Genomic DNA, 19526 nt, shown 5'->3' on the forward strand with positions numbered 1-19526 from the left:
TTTAGTTCTTCTTTGATATATTCTTTTTTTTTTTTTTTTTTTTTTGAGACGGAGTCTGGCTCTGTCGCCCAGGCTGGAGTGCAGTGGCTGGATCTCAGCTCACTGCAAGCTCCGCCTCCCGGGTTTACGCCATTCTCCTGCCTCAGCCTCCAGAGTAGCTGGGACTACAGGCGCCCGCCACCTCGCCCGGCTAGTTTTTTGTACTTTTTAGTAGAGACGGGGTTTCACCGTGTTAGCCAGGATGGTCTCGATCTCCTGACCTCGTGATCCGCCCGTCTCGGCCTCCCAAAGTGCTGGGATTACAAGCTTGAGCCACCGCGCCCGGCCTTCTTTGATATATTCTTATCAGTCTTGTATTTTTCCTCATAGATTTTGCACATATTTTGTTAGACTTACACCTAAATATTTTATCTTTGGTGGTGCTAATGTAAATAATGTTTTTAATTTCAAATTCCACTTCTTCATTTCTAGTATAAAGGAAAATGATTGACATTTGTATATTAACTTTGTATCCTGCAACCTTGCTACAATCACTTATTAGCTGTAGGAGGTCTTTTTGCTAACTCATTCCGATTTTCCACACAGATGATCATTTGTAAACAGTTTTATCTCTTCCTTCCCAATGTGTATACCTTTTATTTCCTTTTCTGTCTTACTGCATTAACTGGGACTTCTAGTGCAATGCAGCAGTGGTGAGAGGGGACATCCATGCCTTGTTCCTAATCTTAGTGGAAAAGCTTTAAGTTTTTTTTTTTAACCATTAAGTATGATGTTAGCTGTAGGTTTTCTGTAGATGCTCTTTATCAACTTGAGGAAGTTCCTCTGTATTCCTAGTTTGTTGAATTTGTAATCATGAATCGAGGCTGGCTTTTGTCAAATGCTTTCTCTGCATCTACTGATATGACCATGTGATCCTTCTTCAGCCTATTGATGTGGTATATATCACGTTACGTTAATTTATTTCCTAATGTTGGACCAGCCTTGTTAACCTGGGACAAATCCCACTTGGTCATGGTATATAATTCTTTTTATACATTATTGAATTTGATTTGCTAATATTTTGTTGGAATTTTTGCATTTATGTTCACAAGAGGCGTTTGTCTGTAGTTTCCTTTTCTTGTAATGTCTGGTTTTGGCATTTGGGTGGGTAACGCTGACCTCATATAGTGAGTTAGGAAGTATTTCCTCTGTTTTTATTTTCTGGAACAGATTGTAGAGAACTGGTATAATTTCTTCCTTAAATGTTTGGTAGAACTCGTAAGTGAACCCATCTGAGCCCAGTGGACTCTATTTTGGAAGGTTATTGTTGATTTGACTTATTTCATAGACCTAGCCCTATTCAGATTGTCTATTTCTTCCCGTGTTTGAGATTGTGTCCTTCAAGGAATTGGTTCATTTATGAAATTTGGGCACAGTTGTTCATCTTTTTTTATTACCCTTTAAAAGTCTGTGGGACATCTCTGTAGTGATGTCCCCTCTTTCCTTTCTGATATTAGTATTTTGTGTCCTCTCTCTTCTTTTTCTTAAGTCTGGCTAAAGGTTTACTGATTTATTGTTTTTTCAAACCATCTTCTGGTTTTGTTGATTTTCTCTATTGATTTCCTGTTTTCCATTTCATTGATCTCTGCTTGAATTTTTATTTCTTTTCTTCTGTCTACTTTGGATTTAATTTGCTCTTCTTTTTCTAGTTTCCTAGAGTGAAAGTTTACATTATTGATTTTAGATCTTTCCCATTTTCTAATACATACAGTCATCAATGCTATACATTTCCCTCTAAGCACTGCATTCACAGCATTCCACAAATTTTGGTAAGTTTTATTTTCATTTTTACTTAATTCAAAATATTCTAAAATTTCTCGAGATCTCTTCGACTCGTGTTATTTGGAAGTGTGTTGTTTATTTGCCAAGTACTTTAGGATTTTCTAGCTATCTTTTTGGTTTCATTTCTAGTTTAACGTCATTGTGGTCTGAGAACAGACATTGTATGTTTTCTATTCTTTTAACTATGTTAGAGTAGGTTTTGTGGCCCAGAATGTGGTCTATCTTAGTGAATGTTTCATATGAGCTTGGCAGGAATGTGTATTCTGCTATTGTTGGATGAAGCAGTCTACAGATGTAAATTATTCCCAGTTGATTGATGTGATGTGCTGTTAAATTCAACTACATCCTGCTGGATCTGTCCATTTATGATAGAGGGTGCTGGAGTCTCCAACTGTAGACAGTGATTCATCTATTTCCCCTTGTAGTTCTATCAGTTTTTGCATCACATATTTTGTTGTTGTTGTTGCTGTTGTTTGAGACAGAGTCTCGCTCTGTCGCACAGGCTGAAGTGCAATGGTGCAATCTTGGCTCACTGCAACCTCCGCCTCCTGGGTTCAAGCAATTCTCCTGCCTCAGCCTCCCGAGTAGCTGAGATTACAGGCATGAGCCACCACACCCGGTTAATTTTGTATTTTTAGTAGACATGGGGTTTCTCCACGTTGGTCAGTCTGGTCTAGAACTCCTGACCTCAGGTGATCCACCCGCCTCAGCCTCCCAAAGTGCTGGGATTACAGGCGTGAGTCACCATGTCCAGCTGGTTTTGTTGTTTTTAGAGATAGGGTCTCACTCAGTTGCCCCGCCTGGAGTGCAGTGATGTGATTATAGTTCACTGCAGCTTCAACCTCCCAGGCTCAAGTGATCTGCCCGTCTTGGCCTCCCAAAGTGCTGGGATTACAGGCATGACTACCACACTTGGCAACTTCACTTGTTTTTTTTTTTTGAGACGGAGTCTCACTCTGTTGCCCAGGCTGCAGTGCAATGGTGCACTCTTGGCTCACTGCAACCTCCACTTCCCAGATTCAAGTGACTCTCCTGCCTTAGCCTCTCAAGTAGCTGGGATTACAGGCGCACTCCACCATGCCTGGCTAATTTTTGTGTTTTTAGTAGAGATGGGGTTTCATCATGTTGGGCAGGCTAGTCTTGAACTCCTGACCTCAAGTGATCTGCCCACCTTAGCCTCCCAGTGCTGGGATTACAGGTTTTTTATTACAGGCTAATACTACAGGTATTAGCCACCATGCCTGGCCAACCTCACATATTTTGATGCTGTAGTTAGGCACATACACCTTAAGAACTGTTACGTTTTCCTGACGAATCAACCCCTTTATCATCATGTAATGCCCTTCTTTACCCCAATAACTTTCCTTTCTCTGAAGTCTGCTGTGTCTAAAGTAGTAAGATATTTCTGCTTTCTTTGGATTACTGTCTTTCTCCATCCCTTTACTTTTAATATATATGTGTTTTTATGTTTAAAGTGAGCTTCTTTTATTTTTTGTTCATGGCAAGATCTTGTCATGAGACAGCAGGTTTCTTTTTTCTTTGCAATGGGGTCTTGCTCTGTTGCCCAGGCTGGAGTGCAGTGGTGCAATCACAGCTCACTACAACCTCAACCTCCCGGGCTCAAGCAATCCTACCACATCAGCCTCTTTTTTTTTTTTTTTTTTTTTTTTTTTGAGACGGAGTCTGGCTCTGTCGCCCAGGCTGGAGTGCAGTGGCCGGATCTCAGCTCACTGCAAGCTCCGCCTCCCGGGTTTACGCCATTCTCCTGCCTCAGCCTCCGGAGTAGCTGGGACTACAGGCGCCCGCCACCTCGCCCGGCTAGTTTTTTGTATTTTTTAGTAGAGACGGGGTTTCACCGTGTTAGCCAAGATGGTCTCGATCTCCTGACCTCGTGATCCGCCCGTCTCGGCCTCCCAAAGTGCTGGGATTACAGGCTTGAGCCACCGCGCCCGGCCACACATCAGCCTCTTGAGTAGCTGAGACTTACAGGTGCACAACATCACACCAAGCTAAGTTTTTTAACTTTTTGATGAGATGAGTTATCACTATGTTGTTTAGGCTGGTCTCAAACTCCCAGGCTCAAGGGATCCTCCCACCTCAGCCTCCCAAAGTGCTGGAATTACAGGTGTGAGCCATCACTCCTGGCCAAAGTTGGTTCCTTTTAGAAAACACAGTTGGGGCCAGGCACTGTGGCCTGTAATACCAGTGCTTTAGGAGGTCAAGGCAGGAGGATTGCTTGAGGCTCAAGAGTTTGAGACCAACCTGGGAAAAACAGTGAGACCTGATCTCTACAAAAATAAAAAAAGAGGTGGATGTGGTGACATGTACCTGTAGTCCCAGCTGCCCGGGAGGCTGATGTGGGAGGATTGCTTGAGCCCAGGGGGTCAAGGCTGCCGTGAGTCATGATCAAGCTACTGCATTCTAGTCTGAGCAACAGAGTAAGACCCCATCTCTAAAAAAACAAATAACTTTTTAAAAAGGGGATTACTGGCTGAGTACGATGGCTCATGCCTATAATTCCAGCACTTTGGGAGGCCAAGGTGGGTGGATCTCTTGAGACCAGGAGGTCGAGACCAGCCTGGGCAATATGGTGAAACCCTGTCTCTACAAAACACAAAAATTAGCCAGGTGTGGTAGTACATGCCTGTAGTCCCAGCTACTCGGGAGGCTGCGGTGGGAGGATCACTTGAGCCTGGGAGGTCAAAGCTTTCAACAGACTGGGACTGTGCCACTGCACTCCACCCTGGGGGACAGAGTGAGACCCTGTCTCAAAAAAATAAAAAAATTAAAAATTAAAAAGGTGATTACTGATGTTGCTGAATTAACATCTACCACATCTGTTACCATTTTCTACTTTTTGCCCTTGTTCTTCATTCCTATTTCTGTTTTTCATGCTTTTTCTACCTTTTGTCGGTTTACCTGAGCATTCTGTTACATGTAATTCCGTCTTGTATCCTTTTTTAGCGTATCAACTATACTTCTTTTTTAACTTTTTAAATTGGTTTGCAATCTGCATTTAGAGCTAATCCAAGTCCACTTTCAAATAACAATCTCTTGGAGGCCCTGTCCCATCTACTACTGAGTCCATCGAAGGCACTCTTCCTTTCTGTTACGGTGTTTTTGCTCTCTAGCATTTAAAAAATTCTTTAAATTTTCTTTTATTTTCTTTTTTGTTTTTTAAGAAAGACGATCTTGCTATGCTGCCGAGCCTGGCCTTGAACTCCTGGGCTCAAGTAATCCTGCTACACTATGAGTTGCAAATACAGGTATGTGCCACCACATCCAGCTTCTTAAAATTTTAACCTCTCTGCTTACATTATCAATCTGTTTTTGTATACTGTCTACTTTTTCCATTAAAGCCCTTAGCATGTTAATCATAGTTTTAAAAAAATTCCTGGTCTGATTACTCCAACACTCCTGCCACGACTGACTCTGGTTCTAATGCTTGTTCAGTCTCTTCAGACTATATTTTCTGCCTTTTAGTATGCTTTGTAATTTTCTGTTGACAAGTAGACATGATACAGTGGGTAAAAGGCACTGCAGTAAATAGGGCTTTCACCACGTTTTCAGGTGTTGGGGTGGGAAAGTGTTCTATGACACTATGAGTGTTCTATGACACTATGAGTAGGGCTCAGTCTTGCCGAGCTTGTGTCCCTGGACTATGAACTTCCCACGTGTTTTTCAGTTTTCCCCACCCACCATCAGGTGGGACAGAATATCTAGAAGTAGCCAGTGTTAGGTATTTCCTTTCCCCCAGATAGGTTAAGTTCTGATAAAAACACCAGCAGGTTAGGCCCTGGTAAAATTGTTTCTCCTGAGGGCAGGTCTTGTTAAGAACAGAATGGTATATTCCAAAGTAGTTCCTTTTCACTTCCTCCTGCCAGAAGCACAAGGAGATTTTTCTCTGATATTCACTGTCAGTACCTAATAGAGCCCCTGGAGGTAAAACTCACAAAAGCATGGGGTCCTCCCATGACTGGGTCTCCCTGGAGTTTTTTTTTCAGAGTTGTCCACACTGAGCCTCTAGCAATTTGCCAATTACATTTTAGGCTTACCCATCTGGCTACTGGTTCCCTGGGAGATTATTGCTCACAAGTTGTGGTTGTGATTCTTTGTATCTGCCTGTTTATCTCTCCAATTTTTTTTTTTTTTAGACAGAGTCTCGCTCTGTCACTTAGGCTGGAGTGCAGTGGTACAATCTCGGCTCACTGCAACCTTCACTTCCTGAGTTTCAGCGATTCTCCTGCCTTGGCCTCCCGAGTAGCTAGGATTACAGGCACCCACCACCACGTCCAGCTAATTTTGTGTTTTTAATAGAGACGGGGTTTCACCATGTTGGCCAGGTTGGTCTTGAACTCATGTCCTCAATTGATCCACCTGCCTCAGCCTCCCAAAGTGCTGGGATTACAGGTGTGAGCCACTGCGCCCGGCCATACCTCTCCAATTTTGAGAGCAGTGACTTGTCCTCTGACCTCACACCTCTCTGATAGAGCTAAGATTTGTTGATTTTTCAGTTTGTTCAGCTTTTTACTTGTTAGGACACAGTGATGAATTCTAAGCTCCTTACATGCCAGAACAGCTAAAATACTATTTTTTTGGCCTTTTTCCTTTTAATTTTTTATAAACTATATAACTGTTTAAAACCGAAATTATAACATTGTCTTTCTGAGTTTAAAATGTATGTAGATGTATTACGCATAACAACTATAACGAAAAGAATGGGAGGGATAGTTACAAGATTTCTGGATTTATGTGAAGTAGTACATAAATGAACTGTAAGTAAACTGTGGAAACTTATGTATACTGTAAACCTTACGAAAATCACTGTAAAAAAAATGCAAAAATATTATGTAAAAAGCAAATAATAAAATTTAAATGGAGTTCTAAAAAGTATTCAAATAACCCAAATAAAGGCAGGAAAAAGGAATTTAAAAAACAGAAGAGGTAAGTGTAAATAAAAAAATTTTTTTTTTTTTTTTTTTTGAGACGGAGTCTTGCTCTGTAGCCCGGGCTGGACTGCAGTGGCCGGATCTCAGCTCACTGCAAGCTCCGCCTCCCGGGTTTACGCCATTCTCCTGCCTCAGCCTCCGGAGTAGCTGGGACTACAGGCGCCCGCCACCTCGCCCGGCTAGTTTTTTGTATTTTTAGTAGAGACGGGGTTTCACCGTGTTAGCCAGGATGGTCTCGATCTCCTGACCTCGTGATCCGCCCGTCTCGGCCTCCCAAAGTGCTGGGATTACAGGCTTGAGCCACCGCGCCCGGCCAATAAAAAATATTATGCACGAGTGCATTCCTGAACCGTATCAACAATTACATTAAACATTAACAGACTACACACTACAATTAAAAGACAAAGATTGTTAGGATGAAGAAACAAGACCCAATTGTATGACATCTGCAAGAGATTCACTCTAAGTGTAAAGACACAGGTTGAAATTAAAAGGATGAAAAAAGATATACTATGCTAACAGTAAGTACAAGAAGGAAGAAGTTGCTACGTTAATATTAGATAAAATATATTTCAAAACAAAATGTATTACCAGAGACAAACAGGAATTCTCTTATCTCTCATAATGATAGTCATAAGTGCAATGAGCTTTATAATATAGCTTCAAGATACATGAAGCCAACACTACAAAAATTAAAGGGAAGAAAAGACAATTCCACAATCATACTTCTGTATTTTAACACCCCCCTCTCAGCAACTGAAAGAATAACTAGACAAAAAAAAAAAAAAATCAGCAAGGATACGGAAGACACAAACAATACCATCAACCGCCTTGACTTAACTGATATTTATCTAACCCCAAAATGTCAGAATACACATTCTTTTTCAGTGCACATGGTATTTGTACCAGGAGAAACCACATTTGGGGTCATAAAGCAGGAAGCAACAAATATGAAAGGAATGAAATAATACAGAGCATGTTCTCTGACCACAATGGAATTAAATGACAATAACAATAAGATAACTAGAAAAACACCAACTATTTGGAAATTAATGCATGTCCAAATAATCACTGGGTCAAAGAAGAAATCACAAGAAAAACTAGATAATGTTTTGAACTATAATGTTAATGAAAATGCAACACATTAAAATTTTGTGAGATGCACCTAAAGCTGCACTTTGAGAAAACGATATAACTTTACAATAGACTTAGCTCTTACATGTAGAAACCAAAGGCTTTATTCAACTAATTTTGAATGTGCACAAATATGGGGTGTATTTTTCATGAGCCTTTCTGAACAAACTAGAAGACAAGCTCCAGCCGACCAAGAGACGGGGAAATTTTTGGTAAAAGGACCAGAGGTAAACAATTATTAATAACATACTTAACTGCAGATAAAAGACAGTAACAGAGCTGCGGATATGAGTGGTAAAGTGTTATATGTTCTGAATTGTTTCTACAATATATATATTATAGAAACAATATAACCAACAAAAACTGGGAAAAGGAATGAGGAGGAAAAGGGAGAAAAGTAGAACAAGCTTGTTGACTGTCTCAGTAACTGGGAGTCAAAGATAATACTTAGAGCTGACATATCAAGTAGTAGATGTATACTCAATACAACAAAGGTAAACATTAAAAAAAGAATACTACTGGTCAGGTGCAGTGGCTCACGCCTGTAATCTCAGCACTCTTGGAGGTCGACATGGATCATTTGATCTTAGGAGTTTAAGACTAGCTTGGGCAACATGGTGAAACCCTGTCTCTACAAAAATTAAAAAAAAAAAACTAGCCAGGTATGGTGACATGTGCCTGTAGTCCTAGCTACTTGGAAAGCTGAGGTGGGAGGATTGCCTGAGCCTGGTAGGTGGAGGTTGCAGTGAGCCAAGATTGTACCACAGCACTCCAGCCTGGTGACAGAGTGAGACTCTGTCTCCAAAAAAAAAAAAAAAAGAAAGACTACTACTGACTATAATTGGCAAATGAAGGAGAGAATGGGGGTGAAGAATAAAAAGGACATGGTAGGGAACCAATATCTATTGTCAAAAGGAAATAAGTATATTATATAAAGAAGAGAACGAAGTTGTTATCAAGGTAATCACCAAAACAAAAATACGATCAGAAAAAATATATGTATTTTTTAAAGCAAAGAAACAGACCAGCAAGATAAAACTTCTAAAGCATGTGCACATGCTCACATTTGTCCAGGGGGCTGTATCTGTGAGACTGCCCCTGGAGGAGGCCATTAACATGAACACCATGCCCCAGCTGTCCCACACTTGGAGCCTCTTAAGGCAGGATTGGGAGGCTGTTCCCAGGATTAGCATCCCATCAATTCTCACCTTTCTGGCAGCTTTTCAAGATCTCTGGTTCCTCAGCTCCCAGAAGATTCAGGACCCAAAGTTCCTTCCCCTGCTCCAGCTGGGAGATCAACTCCGGCTTAGGGACAGGGAATCCTGTCGAGGATGAGGACACTGGTGAGTTGGCATGGCCTGGGGAGCTGGGGCAGGACACTGCCCACTGGGTCTTCCAGGCCAGGTGGGGAGAGATGTGCCCTGTGTGCACATGTGTACACCTGCATGTATGTTGGTCAGGGGAGCCTGTGGGCTGAGACTAAGTACTGAAGGAGAATCCACTCATTAGCTCTCCTGCCACTGGAGGAACACCAGTGGGGCCACTGGCAACAGGGAGCGAAGTCCCTAGAACTGAGCAGCAAGGCAGGCTTTTCCCATGGGAAATGTTCCTTCTGTAGAGATCAGACTGATACTTGGGACAAGGGGCAGGACCCTCTTCTTTGGGATCCAAAGAGCCAAAGCAGCCTCCCAAGCTCCTTAGAGGTCCCCAGTGCGAACCGGGCCAAGTGCAGAGAGCCTCACCCAGAGAGGCCACGTTCCCATAGTTCTCCAACATCACGTCTCTGTAGAGCGCCCGCTGCTGGGGGCCCAGCTGCTGCCCCTCCGCCTGAGAGAAGTACACGGCCACATCCTGGAAGGTCAGCGGCATCTCCTGCAACAACACATCGCCGCTGCCCGGGCCATGCCCACTGGGCAGCAGCCTGCACTAAAAGGAAGCCCCACTACCCAGAGCCCTGCAGTGGTCAGTATGAACTGTGTATCAGCAGGTCCCTGATGGGGCAGCTGAGAGCGCTGAGGACCAGCCAACTTCAGCCACACGGGGACCCAGCTGAGCTCGGAGCCCCTCTCCCTGTGGGAGGGGGAGTCTACATCTCAGAACCCTTTCCTCACGGTTACTATGAGCCCCTGGTTGGCCTTACCAGTTGCCGGGCTCACGGCTCCAGAGGACAGCAGCTTCTGACTGGGATGGGGATGAAGATGAAAAGGTGGGCAGGAAGGAGGGTTAACTCACCTGGTGCCGTGGAAGCTGGACTGTGGCTGACATTCTGTGCGCATGGGCTGCTGTGGTTTCCAAGAGAAGACAGGAGACTGCCCTGGCCTGAAGTCTGCCCAACTTACCTTCAGTGGGGAGAAGTCAGGCTCAGCCCCATTCAACCAGGGGTGTGGAAGGAGGGCCAGGAGGCAGAAGCTGACTGCTGGTGTGGCCTCCTGGGTCGTGGGAAGCAGGTCACTATGCAGCATAGGCCGACGTGCCCTACTGCTCAGAGACTCCTGAAATCCCAGAACGGCCGGAGCCAGAGCCCGGGGGGGATCCAGGGACTCCCGGCTAAGGGGTGAAAAGCTGGCAGTTCCCGTGGTCCAGACCTGCTGAAGGCCCTGGAAATGGGGTGCAGCTGTTCTACCTGCCTGGGCCAACCTGGGGCAAAGAGCCACGTGAGGGTGTCGCCTCACCAGGGTTGAGGACGTGAGAGGGAGGCCACGGAGGTGCTGCCGAAGGCCCCAGGCTCCGGGGAGAGGCCGGAAGCCAGCTGTGGTCCTCAGCCCGGCCTCCTAGGGCCGCGCCGCGGTCGCCTCCTCCCGGCCTCTGCAGCCAGTCGGTGGCTACCGCGGCACCCAGAACAGGCCCCTCCTGGACTGGCCGCCGCCTCCCCGCGCCCTCCCCGCCTGCCCCTCCGCTTGGCGTTCCTTCCTGGTCCAACACTGCCCCACCTGTTCGCTTGGCCGGGGGCAGCCACCGAGGAAGCGCCGAGGAGCTGCGCAGCCGCACCGAACCCGGAGTGGACCCGCCCACAGCACCCGGTCCAGAGCCGGGGAGGGGGCGGGCCCCGGAGGACGAGGGCGGGTCCCGGAGGACGAGGGCGGGCCCGAGAGGAAGAGGGCGGGCCGGGCCGAGCTGCGCACCGCAGACTTCCCCGCCCCCTGCGGGGCCTCAGTGCGCCTCGGAGAGCGCCGGGAACCGGAAACCAGCCGCGGTCCCGCCCGGATTCTTCCCGGGCCGCTCTGGGATGACGGGAGGCCCGCGCCGTCTATGGTCGGCGGGCGAGAGCACGCGGCAGCTGAGCGGAGGGTCTCGGGCTGTGACGCTGCTCGTCCGGGCCGCGCCCGCCTCGCGCCAACCCTAAACCCCCTCCCGAACCCTAACCCCGCTGAGCTCCCGGTTCCTCCGTCGGTCACCACACATCATGTGTCCCGATTCACCATAACCACCAGAGAGTCGCTTATGAAGATGTCACAATTATTGGGACTCAGAACACAACGCCCCAAAATGAAGGCCTGGGAGGCAGTTTCCCTCCGACCTTCCCAGCCCTCCAGTCTCAGTTCTGTTCTCCCGCGAGGCTCTTCATCGGGTGAACCCCTTTTCCCCAAGGCGGGTCACAGAGACCAGAACCCCCAAGCCAGTCATACAACCTAAAAACATGACTCGGCCGGGCGCGGTGGCTCAAGCCTGTAATCCCAGCACTTTGGGAGGCCGAGACGGGCGGATCACGAGGTCAGGAGATTGAGACCATCCTGGCTAACACGGTGAAACCCCGTCTGTACTTAAAAAATACAAAAAACTAGCCGGGCGAGGTGGCGGGCGCCTGTAGTCCCAGCTATTCGGGAGACTGAGGCAGGAGAATGGCGTAAACCCGGGAGGCGGAGCTTGCAGTGAGCTGAGATCCGGCCACTGCACTCCAGCCTGGGCGACAGAGCGAGACTCCGTCTCAAAAAAAAAAAAAAAACATGACTCATGTTCTCCCGCCTTTTTGTGTGAAAACTGGCGGTAAAGGCCGGGGGTGGTGGCGCCTGTGATCCCAGCTACTCGGGAGGCTAAGGCAGGAGAATCGCTTGAACCCGGGAGGCGGAGGTTGCAGTGAGCCGAGATGGCGCCGTTGCACTCTAGCCTGGGTGACACCATCTCAAAAATAAATAAATAATAAATCCATGTATTTGCCTTTTCTCCAAAAATCTGCCTTTTATGAGTTGGTTTTCAGTGAACCTTCAGAGGGCAAAGAGGAACTTTCCCCTTGGCCCCTATACAATAAAGCATGGTTTAAAAAATACTTGATAAAGATGAGGAGGCCAGCTTAGAAACAGGGGGTAGAGGAATGAAAGGAAAGCCAAGGACTATCTTGTAGCCCAGAATATAGTGTAGGCCTTGTACACTCTGTTAGAATCAAGGCACAGATTTTATATCTGAACTTGAAGCAATCAACGAGGATGGAGAATGTCTAGAAGTCTAAAGAACCATGCAAAGTCTCACATGATTAAGAAGATGCCATACATTATTATCAGTGCTGGGAGATTGTGGAGAATTACACACTGCTCTGCTTGTGGGAGCGTGGTTAGTACAATGTTGAAAATGAATTAACCTGTACATAAAGAGCCTTAAACACTTCAATCTAGGATCTATCCTATGGAAATAACAAAAATTACAAAGACAAGGGTGCCCATCCCAGAGTGTTGTGTGTGTGGTTTTTTTAAATAATGGGGAGAATTTGGAAAATATCTACTTATTCATAGAAGGGGAAATGGAAGATAATTATGCTTTCTGCAGCACAGAAACAGATCTATTGTCTTCTGTACACTTCAATTGAACATTATGCAGCCACTGTGTGTGGTATTTGAAAAAAATTTATTGGCAAAGGGTAATGCTTATTCAATAGAATGTGAAAAATAGAATACAAAATTATATTTAGCATTATGATCTCGATTGTATATATGGGTGTTGAAGTTCACAAACTTAAGAAGGTTTCCAGATACAGGTGTGTCCAGAATTGGTGAGTTCTTGGTCTTCCCGAGTTCAATAATGAAGCCACAGACCCTCACAGTGAGTGTTACAGTTCTTAAAAGACAGTGTGACTGGAGTTTATTTCTTCTTCCCGGTGGGTTCATGGTCTCGCTGACTTCAGGAGTGAAGCCGCAGACCTTCGCAGTGTTACAGCTCATAAAGGCAATCTGGGCCCAGAGTGAGCAGCAGCAAGATTCACTGCAAAAATCAAAAGAATAAAGCTCCCACAGAGTGTAAGCAGACCCGAGCAAGTTGCCACGGCTGGTGCAGGCAGCCTGCTTTTCTTCCCTTATCTGGCCCCACCCACATCCTGCTGATTGGTCCATTTTACAGAGATTGGCGTGCTTTTACAGAGAGCTGATTGGTCCGTTTGACAGAGAGCTGATTGGTCCGTTTGACAGAGTGCTGATTGGTGCATTTACAATCCCCGAACTAGACACAGAGGGCTAGAGGGAAAAGTTCTCCAAGTCCCCACTAGGTTAGCTAGATACAGACTACGAATTGGTGTATTTACAAACCCTGAGCTAGACACAGAGTGCTGATTGGTGGATTTACAATCCCTTAGCTAGACATAAAGGTTCTCCAAGTCCCCACCAGACTCAGGAGCCCAGCTGGCCTCACCCAGTGCGTCCCTTACGCGGGCTGCAGGCGGAGCTGCCTGCCAGTCCCCAGCCGCGCCTGCACTCCTCAGCCCTTGGGCGGTGGATGGGACCGGGCGCCACGGAACAGAGGGCGGCGCCCGTCGGGGAGGCTTGGGCCGCACGGGAGTCCACCGCGGAGGGGGGGCTCGGACATGGCGGGCTACAGGGCCCGAGCCCCGCCCCCGGGGGGAGGCGGCTGAGGCTTGGCGAGAATTCGAGCACAGCGCCGGCGGGCCAGCACTGCTGGGGAACCCGGTGCACCCTCTGCAGCTGCTGGCCCGGGTGCTAAACCCCTCACTGCCGTGGGCCAGCGGCACCAGCCGGCCGCTCCGTGTGCGGGGCCCGCGGAGCCCGCGCCCGCGCCCGCGCCCGCGCCCGCACCCGCCTGAACTCGCACTGGCCCGCGAGCGCCACTGCGCAGCCCCAGTTCCCGCCCGCGCCTCTCCCTCCGCACCTCCCCGCAAGCAGAGGGAGGCGGCTGCGGCCTCAGCCAGCCCAGAGAGGGGCTCCCACGGTGCTGTGGCGGGCTGAAGGGCTCCTCAAGCGCCGCCAGAGTGGATGTGGAGGCGGAGGAGGCGCTGAGAGTGAGGGCTGCTAGCACATTGTCACCTCTCATAGGGACCTAGGTTGGTTGGTTTCACTGCTCAGCCACCAGCCTGGAACATAGTAGGCACTCTATAAATACTTGGGAAGTGCTTGAAAAACGTATATAAAAAGCTGCAAATAAATACATCATATTAATTGTAAGATTGCAGAATATTTGATTTCCTCTTTTTCTTTTTCAAATCTCCTACAGGGGGTGTGTAATCACTCTGTGACTGGTGGCTGCAGGCTTTCCTAACAGATATTTCCAATTTACAGGACTACCAACTGCCGAGCATCCAAGCAGTCCCTAAGCAGCAATCCAGCAGCTGACAAGGTTACCAGCGTCACTGCCACAGACGCTAAGCTGGTTTGCCATATTTACGTGGATTTGGTCAGCAATGAGCACGAAGGATATCGACTGTTTCTTTCTTTTCTTTCTTTTCTTTTCTTTTTTTTTTTTTTTTAGGCGGAGTTTCACGTTTCACTTTTGTTGTCCAGGCTGCAGTGCAATGGTGAGATCTTGGCTTACTGCAACCTCCACCTCCCAAGTACAAGTGATTCTCCTGTCTCAGCCTCCCAAGTAGCTTGGATTACAGGCATACATGACCACGTCCGGCTGATTTTTTTGTATTTAGTAGAGACGGGGTTTCACCCTGTTAGGCTGGTGGCAAACTCCTGACCTCAAGGGATCCACCCGCCTCCCAAAGTGCTGGGATTACAGGCGTGTGCCACTGTGCCCAGCCTAGACTGTTTATTTCTTACTCAAACAGCTACAGCATGATCAGCAACCTGTGTCCCTAGACACAGAAGATGACAGCAAACCATAGGGGCCAGATGACAGGAAGCACAGATGGTGGCCATGGTGCTGCTGAGGTGCCAGCTCCACACTGCAGCCAGGCAGTGGTGTGTCCACAGCTGTACCCCAAGGAGAGGCAAGGGGAGCATCCCAGATGCAGCCAACCAGGGTCGCTGGTGTCACTGTCGTTTCTTACAAGGTTGCTTGTCTCCCTTAGTTTCAGAAGGAGCCTCCAAGCATTCTGCCAAACTTAGCTCACACAGTGATGGACCTTGCCACACAGCTATGTGAAGATGTCCAAGGTCTTCGGGGCCCACGGCAGAGCTGTTCCCTACTCCACTGACCTCCCTGTTTCTAAAACCAGTGGGCTTTTTTTTTTCCCTTTGAGACAAGGTCTCTGTCACCCAGGCTGGAGTGCAGTGGCACAATCTCGGCTCACTGCAACCTTCACCTCTGCGGACTCAAGCAATCCTCCCACCTTAGCCTCATGAGTAGCTGGGATCACAGGCACGTGCCACCACATCTGGCATTTTGTATTTTTTTTTGGTAGAGACAGGGTCTTGCTCTGTTGCCCAGGCTAGTCTCAAACTCCTGACCTCAAGTGATCCATCCACTTTGGCCTCCCAAAGTGCTGGGATTACAGGTGTGAGCCACAGCGCCCAGCCACCAGTGGGCATTTTTTAGTTTTCCTTTACTTGACCTCACAGCAATATTTGACACCATGAACTGTTCGTTCTTCTTGGAACACTCGATTTCCTTATTATCGATAATACCACCCTTCCTTCATTTTCTGCCAACAACTCTCAATCTCCTTTGCTACTTTCTCCTCTACTCAGTGTCTGCCCTGGGCAATCTCCTTAGTTTATTCTACATTTTCCTCTAAGAGAGCTTACCTTGTCTCATTTCTTCAACTGCTACTTATATGTAAATTACCCCACTTAAAAAAAATTCCATCTCAGACCTTTCTTCTGTGTTCAAACCTTTAGAAATACATACTCAGCATATTTACCCATTGGCTGGGTGTGGTGGCTTATGCCTGTAATCCCAGCACTTTGGGAGGCCGAGGTGAGCGGATCAACTGAGATCAGGAGTTTGAGACCAGCCTGGCCAACATGGTGAAACTCCATCTCTACTAAAACTACAAAAAATTAGCCGGGTGTGGTGGTGCACACTTGTAATCCCAGCTACTCAGGAGGCTGAGGCAGAAGAATCACTTGAACCCGGGAGGTGAAGGTTGCAGTGAGCTAGATCGCGCCACTGCACTCCAGCCTGGGTGACAGAGTGAGACTCCATCTACAAACAAAACAAAACAAACAAAAATATTTACCCAGGCCGAACACACACAGCAAGCAGTGCCGGAAAGGGCAATCGGACTGTGGGCCGGGGCAGGCCCTTGTTCTCCCTCCACACGTTCATGACTAATACACCTGTGTCTTGGGAAATTCTGGGGAGGAAAATTCAGACCCTTCCTTCCCACTGTACCCTCTCAGGAGGAGTGGTGGGGAGAGAGTGACTTCATCAGGAATTGTTACCCTGGGGGACGGGTGGCAATAGCAAGGGTCTGTATCTTCCTCCCGGATGTATGAAGTACATTCAGTACTTGCGTCACCAGTTTCCACATCCAAAAACACCAGAATTCAGGCAGCCTGGCCAACAGAGTGAGAACCCATTTCTTTTTTTTTTTTTTTTTTTTTTTTGAGACGGAGTCTTGCTCTGTAGCCCGGGCTGGACTGTAGTGGCCGGATCTCAGCTCACTGCAAGCTCCGCCTCCCGGGTTTACGCCATTCTCCTGCCTCAGCCTCCGGAGTAGCTGGGACTACAGGCGCCCGCCACCTCGCCCGGCTAGTTTTTTGTATTTTTAGTAGAGACGGGGTTTCACTGTGTTCGCCAGGATGGTCTCGATCTCCTGACCTCGTGATCCGCCCGTCTCGGCCTCCCAAAGTGCTGGGATTACAGGCTTGAGCCACCGTGCCCGGCAGTGAGAACCCATTTCTAAAAATAAAATAAACAAACAAAATAATGATAAAGCCGATTAGCGACCATGATTTTGCATCTGCAGCCACAAGCGCCTGCTAACTGTCGTGAGAAACTGACCCTCCCGGTCATATGTAGAGGCCTCTGCCATGGCAAAGAGCAGACCCCAGTGCGTTCTGTCTGATCCCAGGAAGACTGGAAGGACAAAGAAGCTGGAGGAGCATGAGCTACCTGTACAAGTTCCTTCTCCACACATAGGTACTTCACTCTGCTCTGCAGAGAATGAGGCAGAGGAGCAGAAGCCAGATGCTCCCCTGAAACAGCTTTCTGTGTTTCCCTGGTCCTGAGAGTGTTGTAGGAAAACAATTCTGGCAGCAGCACGGAGAGCAGGCTGGGGCTCTCTGAGACTCTCCCCTGGCTGGATGTGGGGAAGGAGGTCACCAAGGCTGTGTTCATGCCAGGGCAGTCCCTTACGGCTGGAGGAGGGTGAGCTGTGGGATGGCAAAGACGCTCCTCTCCAACTCAGGCTTCTCTAAGCCCTGCTCCCAACTAGGCCTCAACCTTGGTCTTTAAGGACTGCAGACTCTCAACATAAATGGTTTTGTCCACACATCAGATGCAGGCGAACCGCACCATCAGGGCTTGGCCTGGGAGGGTTCCTGGCTTTGCACAGGAAGGAATTCAAGAGTCAGCTGACAGAGTAAAGTGAAAGCAAAACACATTTATCAGAGCAACAGAGTGTAGGAGAATGCCTGCTCCGTAGACAGAGCAGGGCAGCACTGGCGGGCTCCTGAGTTATATGTGATGTTTTGGACCCCACAGGCAGGGCAGCACTGGCGACGGCTGAGTTATATGTGATGTTTTGACCCCGCAGGCACTGGCGGACTCCTGAGTTATATGTGATGTTTTGACCCCGCAGGCACTGGCAGACTCCTGAGTTATATGTGATGTTTTGGATTGGTGTCCCCACTCAAATCTCAGGCTGAAATTTAATCCCCAGTGCTGGAAGTGGGCCTAGTGGGAGGGGACTGGATGACAATGGTGGATTCCCCCTTAATGCTGTTCTCCTGAGAGTAAGTGAGTTCCTGAGAGCTGGTCATTGAAAGGTGTGTGGCACCTCTACCCCCCTCTCTTCTCTCTTCCTCCTGCTTCCACCATGTAAAGTGCTGGCTCCCCCTTTGCCTTCTGCCAAGAAGCAGGTTTCACCATGCTTCCTGTGCAGCCTTCAGAACCATGAGCCAATTAAACTTCTTTCTTTATAAATTACCTAGTCTTGGGTATTTCTTTATAGCAGTGTGAGAACGGACTAATGCAATATGCTAAAGAAGGGGTGGGTTGGCCAGGTGCGGTGGCTCACACCTGTTATCCCAGCCCTTTGGGAGGCTGAGGTAGGAGGATCACGAGGTCAGGAGATCAAGACCATCCTGGCCAACATAGTGAAACCCATCTCTACTAAAAATACAAAAATTAGCTGGGCACAGTGGCGCGTGCCTATAATCCCAGCTACTCAGGAGGCTGAGGCAGGAGAATCGCTTGAACCTGGGAGGCGCAGGTAGCAGTGAACTGAGATCGTGCCACTGCACTCCAGCCTGGCCACAGAGTGAGACTCTGTTTCAAAAAAAAAAAAAGGGGGGGGTGGGTTATTCACACGCTTTCCAGAAAAGGAGTGGGTAATTACCTGAACGGAGGAACCCTCTCTTTTAAGCCCTATAAGGGAACCTCGTGGTGCTGCGATGGCATCTGTATATGGTCACGTGCTGGTGGGCATGTCATATGCTGATGTATTAATTACAATTTGCATGTAATGAGCAGTGAGGGCAACTAGGGCTGCTCCCATCCCCATCTTGGTCCTGACTGGGTGTGGCCAGTTTCTGCACTGCCTCCTGTCTGGAGCAGCCAGGTAGTGACTGTTGCTGGGAAAACAAGTCCCATGGGGAGCCCACTTCACATTCCGCACTGAGACGCACACAAACCCTAGTGCGGCCTCTAGCCCTCAGGCTGGCCCGGAATGACCACAGCCACTTTAGAATGTGTGCCAGAGGCAGCTTAATGCCACCAAAAGAACTTAGTTTGTTCCAACCAAGCCCTGAGGACAGGGGAAGTGAAGAGGCATGGTCAGTGGAGGAGCCACAGGTCACAGCTGGACTCTCTTGGTCCGTCTGTCCCCTAGTCCCTGCTGTTCTGGATGTCTGCCCATTGCCACAGCCCAGGAGCTGGGAACTGCAGCTTTGCTCTCGAAGCTGGACGTCAGGTGAGCTGTCCATCCTTCCAGTGAGAGCCTTCTACTCTGCCTGGAGCTTCTCTACCCAACAAATGCCTCTAGGGCTTAAAATAGCCTCCTAGTTCATTCAGCAAGTATGTATTGGGTACCACCTGTATGCCAAGCCGTGTGCAGGAACTGGAGCTTCCCCCTTGTGGAGTGCACAGTCTGCTGGGCTGGAGAGATACGAACACTAAACAAGGCATAGCAGAAAAAGGGGAGCCGAGTGCCCCAGGAGCTCTGTGAGGTCAGAGAGGCCATTCTGAGGCCATAGCCAGGTAGAGAGTGGCTTAGGCCATGGAACCGCATGGCAGAGGCCCCACAGCACAGGACAGTGTGGCACGTCAGGAAAAGCCTGAGGCTAAGCGGAGGAG

General features: G+C 48.1%; 2 protein-coding genes across 13 annotated transcripts in view; one reads left to right on the forward strand and one right to left on the reverse strand.

Moving 5' to 3' along the window:
• ZNF251 (zinc finger protein 251) overlaps positions 1–11053 on the reverse strand; it is a 38020-nt gene extending 26967 nt beyond the window's left edge. For 3 of the 11 annotated variants that reach the window (XM_008001980.3, XM_008001979.3, XM_008001989.3), the window contains exons 1-3: positions 10137–10825; positions 9647–9813; positions 9113–9226 (exon numbers count right to left, since the gene is read on the reverse strand). In XM_008001980.3, coding sequence (XP_008000171.1) covers positions 9113–9226; positions 9647–9813; positions 10137–10366 — 511 coding nt within the window. In that variant the 5' untranslated portion in view covers positions 10367–10825. The other 8 variants (XM_073018530.1, XM_008001983.3, XM_073018532.1 and 5 more) reach the window with 7 other exon arrangements.
• Positions 1–19526, forward strand: part of ZNF7 (zinc finger protein 7) — a 322126-nt gene that overhangs the window by 219202 nt on the left and 83398 nt on the right. The window lies entirely within an intron of this gene.

The sequence above is a fragment of the Chlorocebus sabaeus genome, chromosome 8, assembly GCF_047675955.1.
Source record: "Chlorocebus sabaeus isolate Y175 chromosome 8, mChlSab1.0.hap1, whole genome shotgun sequence".
Classification (NCBI taxonomy): domain Eukaryota; kingdom Metazoa; phylum Chordata; class Mammalia; order Primates; family Cercopithecidae; genus Chlorocebus; species Chlorocebus sabaeus.